Consider the following 6,833-nt stretch of genomic DNA (forward strand, 5'->3'; position numbering starts at 1 on the left):
ATAACAACATTTTTCCCCTGATTTCAAATGTCAAGACAACCAAAGAGGCTTAGAATACCCTTGAGAGGAGTTTTGGTGTAATGGAGGCCATTGAAGTTTAAGATGAAGAGATTAGTGAATCCCACTATGCTCAGGCACAAGTGGATGATGATTGTGAAAAAATTGCAAAAGCAATAGAGAATGAGCACTCGGATGCTTGTGATTCCTAGTGTGCACAACCACAAGTGGACTAAAATTTAGTGAATCCAGCTACAGACCTTGATGAGAACAATGAAGTTGTCATTGGAGCAGTCAATACTATGGTAAATCCACCAATTAATAGTGTTGATGTAAATTTTGACGATGATTTGTTGACTAAAGATGAGTGGTTGAAGATGATGCAACAAAAACATCATACTAACATGATGTTATTTGGTGATATAATGCCACTTGAATCTAAAAACCAAGTGGAAGGCAACATGTCTGTAGTAGCACAAGTTAGTACAGAAGTGGAAGAGATAGAGAAAAGACAAAGGCAAAGGAAAGAAACACAATTGGAGAAAGCTCTCAGAATGAACAAAACCAATGTGGTTCTGCAAATGTTTCTAATCTTACCATTGATTTTCAATATGTAGGTACACAAAACAATTATGAAGAAAATTTAAATTTCCTTGAAGCATGACTTGCAACACCATGCCTTGATAAAGTCTGCATAGAAAGTGCAAAAGTGAACCTTGAAGACAACTTGGATGACGTACAGATTAATGAAATTTTCAGGTATTGGAGTTCCGAAGTGATGAAACTGTATTATGGTCTTATGTTGCAATAGATTGATCATGACAAAAGATGACATGTGGCAGCAGTCCACATACAAGCTGGTTTTTGAAGAAGTCTGGGACATGCTTAAACAGTCTTGAACAATGGAAGTCTTGCACCAACAAATGAAGAAACTAAGGTTTGAAGGATACAACAAAAACAAAAAGCTGAATCAAGTTAGAGGCTACGGGATCTTGAAGAAGAGAAGAAGAAAACTAAATGTAGTTGAAGTCAATGTTTTTAAATTGTAAGCCTAACTGAGACATAACCCAACAAATATCTTAATTAAATTTTTATGTGGTTGAAATTAGGGGGAGTGTTGGAAAATCTAATTCCAATCACATTAGAGATGTCATAGCTATCCATCCAAGTGTCATAGTTATTTTAGTGCAATGATTTATCAATCATTACTCCAATATAATCTTATATTTCCAATGTAATCATATTTAAGTAATTCGTAATATTGAAAAAAACAACTATTTACTCCATAAAAAAAAATTAGTTTTCACAGTAATCTAATCCATATTTTGTGTGGAATGTGACAGCAGATATACAAACCAATAGGCTACAAATTATGAACATGCATGAGCGGACATATGACGGAGTTTACATCAAATTATTTACTTTTTATGATTGGACATATGAGCGGGCGTTTGCTGGTAAAGGGTTTTTTTTTTTATTGGTTTCAGAATGGACACGAATGAGTCCAGTATTCATCTTTCACAACGGCTGGCGGAATGAACGTACAACGACGCAATGTACGGGGTGGTGTTTCAGGGTAAGTAGTGCAGATACTATATCTTTGTTTACCAAAATAGTATGGCGGTGAAATGGCTAAAACCGTGAAAGGTTTGCAACAAAATATGACAAACCGATATGCAGTTCCATCAGTAACTTTTTATGACTGGAAATTTAGAAATATCAGGGGAATTTGGTATCTGCTTGTAAAGTTTAATTTTGTCTTTAGCATACAGCCAGTTGGTTAGTCTAGGGTTTACGATTCACAACATCACTAAAAATAGCATGGCGGTGAAATGGCTAAAGGTGTGGAACAAAATATGACAAACCGATATGCAGTTCAATCAGTAACTTTTCATGACTGAAATTTGGAAATATCAGGGGAATTTGGTATCTGCTTGTAAAGTTTTGATTTTGTCTTTAGCATACAGCCCGTTGGTTAGTCTAGGGTTTTCGCTTCACCATATCACTGTAAGTACCTTTGTCAAATCTGCTCATTCATTTAAAAAAGTCAACTTAAAGGCGCTTTTATGCCATGCCATGGAACGAGACGCGATTGTTGCGCCTAGGGAGTAGATGGTGGAGGCAGGAAAAGCCAGCTCAGCCCTGATTGGATATGTCTTTCGTAGCTGCAACTCACTAAAGGGACGTTCAATGACCGAACATATGCAGTGAAATTTCGGGCCACGTAGTAATGTTACTATTGTTTCGTTGAAATCGTCATTTAGCGTTCACATCTACGTGTGTTTGGGGTTCCTACTCCCGAAGAAAAGGACTAAATTTACTTTAAAAGCAATATTTACAGATACTACGGTCACAATCATACGGAATCAAATCCAATGATTGGTCGGTTGCCATGTGCGACTTTGGAAAATAGAAGGCTTATGGGCTCCATGCTTTCGCCATCCATCCCTGTTGATCGCCATCGCTCTACTTGTGAATTCGTGTTTATATATCTGCCACGAGTTGATTCCCAAGCCAACATCAGCCCTTGGCGACCGGTAGGAGAACTCATCGCCAGACTCAGTTACTCGCAGAGAAGATCCATTGGCAGGCAGGTGTAAAAATGAGGTACACAGAAGGGCAATTAGATGGAGTCCCCATTTCCTCCAAAGCGAAGATAAGAAAAGGTCTCTGGTCACCTGAAGAAGACGAGAAACTAATCAATTATATGAAGAATAACTGCCACATCGGCTGCACCTGGAGCTATGTGGCCAAGCATGTTGGTAATTAATGAAGTACCCAGTTCCATTTAAATTTCAGTTCTACTGTGCTTTATTTGAGTCAATTTAATGTTAGAGGTGCAAATTCAAGAACGAATATTAGTATGTAGTATGCAATGTTGGTAGTGGAGGGTGTGTAGATTGTCAGATTCTTAGTATCTTCAAATCCAATTATTTATACACTACACACATCAACATTCCATACATAAAGTTTATAAAGTACTTTTTTATTTAAAAAAAACAGCCACACTTTCTTTTAACAAGTTTGTTTTTGTAGTGAGTGACTTATCCTGTATATGGCATTAGCATTTCAGTGAATACCCTTTCCTTGTATATACAAATATAGTAACTCTCAGCGAGTACCGTCTGCTCTTGGTGCAAGATAAATAAGAGGTTAAATTTCCTTTTGTTGGAAGATGAATAAGAAGTTAATTTTCCTTTTTAATAATCAAGAATTTTGAAGTGGATGGTGAATAATAAATTATTTTTTTAATATTTGAGAATTCAATTCCATAGTAAATTTTGGAATTTTGGAAATTTATGGATGTAAATAAAATATGATAATTTCATATTTATAAAATTATCAAAACATACATAAATCTGCAATTAATCAGCTGTTCCCACCCCACCAAAGTAAAACACAATACACTAATTCGTAGTCATGTACATACAGGTCTCCAGAGATCCGGAAAGAGCTGCAGGTTGAGATGGATTAACCACTTACGACCTGGCCTTAAACACGGCGCAATTTCACTCCAAGAAGAACAATTGATCAGACACTTACACTCTATTCTGGGCAACAGGTTTTCTTTTGATCCATTCCTGCACCTCTGCTCTCTTCTATTCATTGGTTTCTCTATTAATAATTGTTCCATTTAACTGCTAATTTTTGTCCATCGATTTGGAAAAGTGAATGGCCTTGACGACGCAGGTGGTCTCAAATTGCCTCCTATTTGCCTGGACGCACGGACAACGAGATCAAGAATTATTGGAACTCCTATATCAAAAAGAAGCTCAATGAGTTTCCCTGCTCCTCCACCGAAGCCAACGGCAACAGCAGCACAAAATTTAACAACCCGTCGCAATCCGATCCCACATACAATACCAATACAGTCCCTGCTCAGGCTTATGATACTTATACCGGATTTCACTCTGGCAAGCCATTGGACGTCATTGCTGAAGGGTGCCTGCAGTCCCTCGATAACATCTTGAATTCATTGATCAGTGAAGAAAATCAGCTTTATGGTGTTCAGAACAGGTTGGAATTAAAGTATGAGCAAGTACAAGAGGAGCAAAACAATGAGTTTGCAATTGATATAGACCCCACCAACAACCAGCTAATTTCTTGCTCTCAGCTGTGGACTGATTCTACCTCTACTCAGACCAGTGAGAGCTTCTCTCAGGCTTTTACATATCCCAGTCTGCAAGCGCAAGGGCATACTTATAAGACTGCAAAATCATCGAGATGCGGTCAATTCATAGACCCGTGGATTACATTGCCATATCATGAAACGCCTGCCTGTGGCAGTTACTCTGTTGGCTATACCAACATCATCCCCGCTGTTGATGAGATCAGTGACTCGATGAAATGGGAAATTGGAAAAGATGGCGAGATCCTTAATAATGAGAATGAGATGATGATCGACTATTCTTCTTTGACAGCATCTCCTGGAACAACTGCACGGAGCGCTGGCCATTCCTACTCAAATGCAGCTGATTTTAGTAATGTTTACCCAGAAGCTGAGTCATACCCACCACATCATTCCCGCTCCCAATTTAGTGCACCAGAAATTCTATGGGCCGACGTTGATCAGTACTCTAAGATCCAGTCTCAGGATCAGGACGATTGCAATGATCTTGGGAATCTGATATACGATGAAGTAAAATTGGGCGCACCAATTTACATTAATAATGATATGGAGAAGAGGTATCAGTTGCCTCCGGTAGGAGGAGTGAAGGTTGGTGATAAACAGGACGATTACTACTCCACAATTGGGAATGAAGAAGCCATAGCAACACTAACTCCAACAGTGTTGGCCAGAGGAGGAAGAACGCTTGCCTTTGAGACTGAACACAAAGCAGAACAAGTTACGGTTTGGGCACAGGAAAACCACTAATTGCAATACCCGTTGTTTTCTGAGGTTACAATTTTTCAACCTGCTTTATTTTTTCAAAAAAATGAAAAAATAGTGTTTGAATTGTTTCATAGGTTACAATTTTCAACCTGCTTTATTTTTCAAAAAAATGAATAAATAAAGTGTTTGAATTGTTTTTTAATAGTGGAAATAAATTAATATTATTAAATTTTTGAATTATTTTTTCAATAATGGAAATAAATTGAGCATTATAAAAATCTATTAATATTTAGCATTCTGAAACATTAGAAAATGCAATGCAAATGCGTCCGCGTGTCGTACGAAATTGACTTGAACGTTTTAAATTTTCTGGTACGACAAGTTGAGTGTACTGTCACGTATGCCTTAGAATATTCAAATAATCAGATGCCTTAGAATATTCAAATAATCAGAATATTGGAGTATTTAATAATTTTTTATAATAAAAATAAATTTAGTACTATTAAAAACTATTTAATATTAAAAAAAATAATAATTGTAACCTAAAATTTTACCAAATTTTATTATAATAAATCTCGTTTCGAAGCGGGAGTAACCATAAGAGATTGTTTTTTCATATGAATTTACGGTGATTCTGGAGCGCAAATCCTTGATAACCGAGCAGTATAACCTGTTTTTCAAGTTTTTGGTGTGGCCGTTTTATTAGAATGCTGCGATATATTTTATAATGAAATTATGTTTTTTTTTCAAATATATAAATAGATTTAAGGTTTTGGAAAAAAATTGAGTTTTTCCACTAAAATTTAAAATTGTAATTTTTATAAAAAAAATTAACAAAATTAATAATAATCTCATTTATAAGGAGACAGTACAATAACAGATTGTTTTTTCTAGAGGTATTTATTTAAAGTTAGAAAGTAAATTTTTGAAAACAACGAAGTGTAACTTTGGTTCTTTTATTTGAATTTGGTGATGATTTATAATAAAATTGTGGTTATAAATAGATTTAGTGGCCATGCAAATTTGAACCTTAGAGTTATATAAATTTATCTTTAAATGGGAAGTATAGTAATGCATAAGAAATTTTTATTTTTTATACCCATTTTTTAAGATCTAAATAGCAAATCCTTGAAAACAATGTAGCCGGATTCTTTCCCATTTTGGTAGTTTTATGAAAATTTGGTAATATAATTTATAATGAAATTGTATTTCTTTTAATATATAAATCAATTTGATGCTTTGATAAAATTTAGAACATTTAAATTATAAAAAAAAATTATTATTTTAAACTTAAATTTAGGATTTTGAAAATATTTTACAAAATAAATTAAACATGAGACATTTATATAAGTTATGTATTCATATGATAAGTGTGTAATTTTTTTTGTTCTAAAGTAGAAATTTAGAATTTAAGGTTTTGAAAGGTTATTATTAGGATTTTAGATTTTTCCAAACTTTAATAGAATTTCATATAAAATCAATTAAAATATTTTTATAAAATTAGGTTCATTATATTATTAGTATATGATATTTATTTAATTCAATGGGGTAAATTCATCAACCTCTAACTAAATATCAAAATGCTATTACATGGGATTAATCTTTTCTTAGGAGGATTTTTTTTTTTAACTTTCAAAATTCAAAGGTCTTTTTTTAATCATTGTATTTATATATAAATTTTATAAACATTTTTTTTTTCTCAATCTGTCTACTCCTATTATTTATACAAAAAAATTACAGCAAGGCCACAGCCTTGAAAGTCTTGCCATGAAGTTGGCATTTTACAAAAATGATCATGATCTCAGTACACAGTAGACCTCCAGCAGTATTTTGACTTCACATAAGACTCGAAACAGTGCTGAACATAAACTAAGACGAAACTTGCACAGCTAGACAACGGTAGACATAAACGACACATTGACAGACAGAGACCTGAAACATGCATTAACTTCGAGATTCAAAACAGAGTCGAGCTCCTACTTCAGAAACTGCAAAGAGCGGA

General features: G+C 34.5%; 1 protein-coding gene across 1 annotated transcript; it reads left to right on the top strand.

The window, feature by feature from the left end:
* Positions 1–2,599: 2,599 nt before the first annotated feature.
* On the top strand, positions 2,600–4,873 carry LOC149248963 (uncharacterized). The gene is made up of 3 exons (XM_089451504.1): positions 2,600–2,759; positions 3,430–3,559; positions 3,688–4,873. The coding sequence occupies exons 1-3, from the start codon at positions 2,600–2,602 to the stop codon at positions 4,871–4,873; spliced, it is 1,476 nt and encodes a 491-aa protein (XP_089307630.1).
* Positions 4,874–6,833: the final 1,960 nt, after the last annotated feature.

The sequence above is a fragment of the Pinus tabuliformis genome, chromosome 7, assembly GCF_031772625.1.
Source record: "Pinus tabuliformis cultivar Carrire ecotype Pingquan chromosome 7, CPIR1, whole genome shotgun sequence".
NCBI classification, from domain to species: domain Eukaryota; kingdom Viridiplantae; phylum Streptophyta; class Pinopsida; order Pinales; family Pinaceae; genus Pinus; species Pinus tabuliformis.

Coding starts and splice junctions, on each gene's coding strand:
- LOC149248963 (XM_089451504.1), top strand. CDS start 2,600: ATGAGGTACACAGAAGGGCAATTAGATGGAGTCCCCATTTCCTCCAAA. Junction 2,760..3,429: donor CTATGTGGCCAAGCATGTTG/GTAATTAATGAA, acceptor ATGTACATACAG/GTCTCCAGAGATCCGGAAAG. Junction 3,560..3,687: donor CACTCTATTCTGGGCAACAG/GTTTTCTTTTGA, acceptor TTGACGACGCAG/GTGGTCTCAAATTGCCTCCT.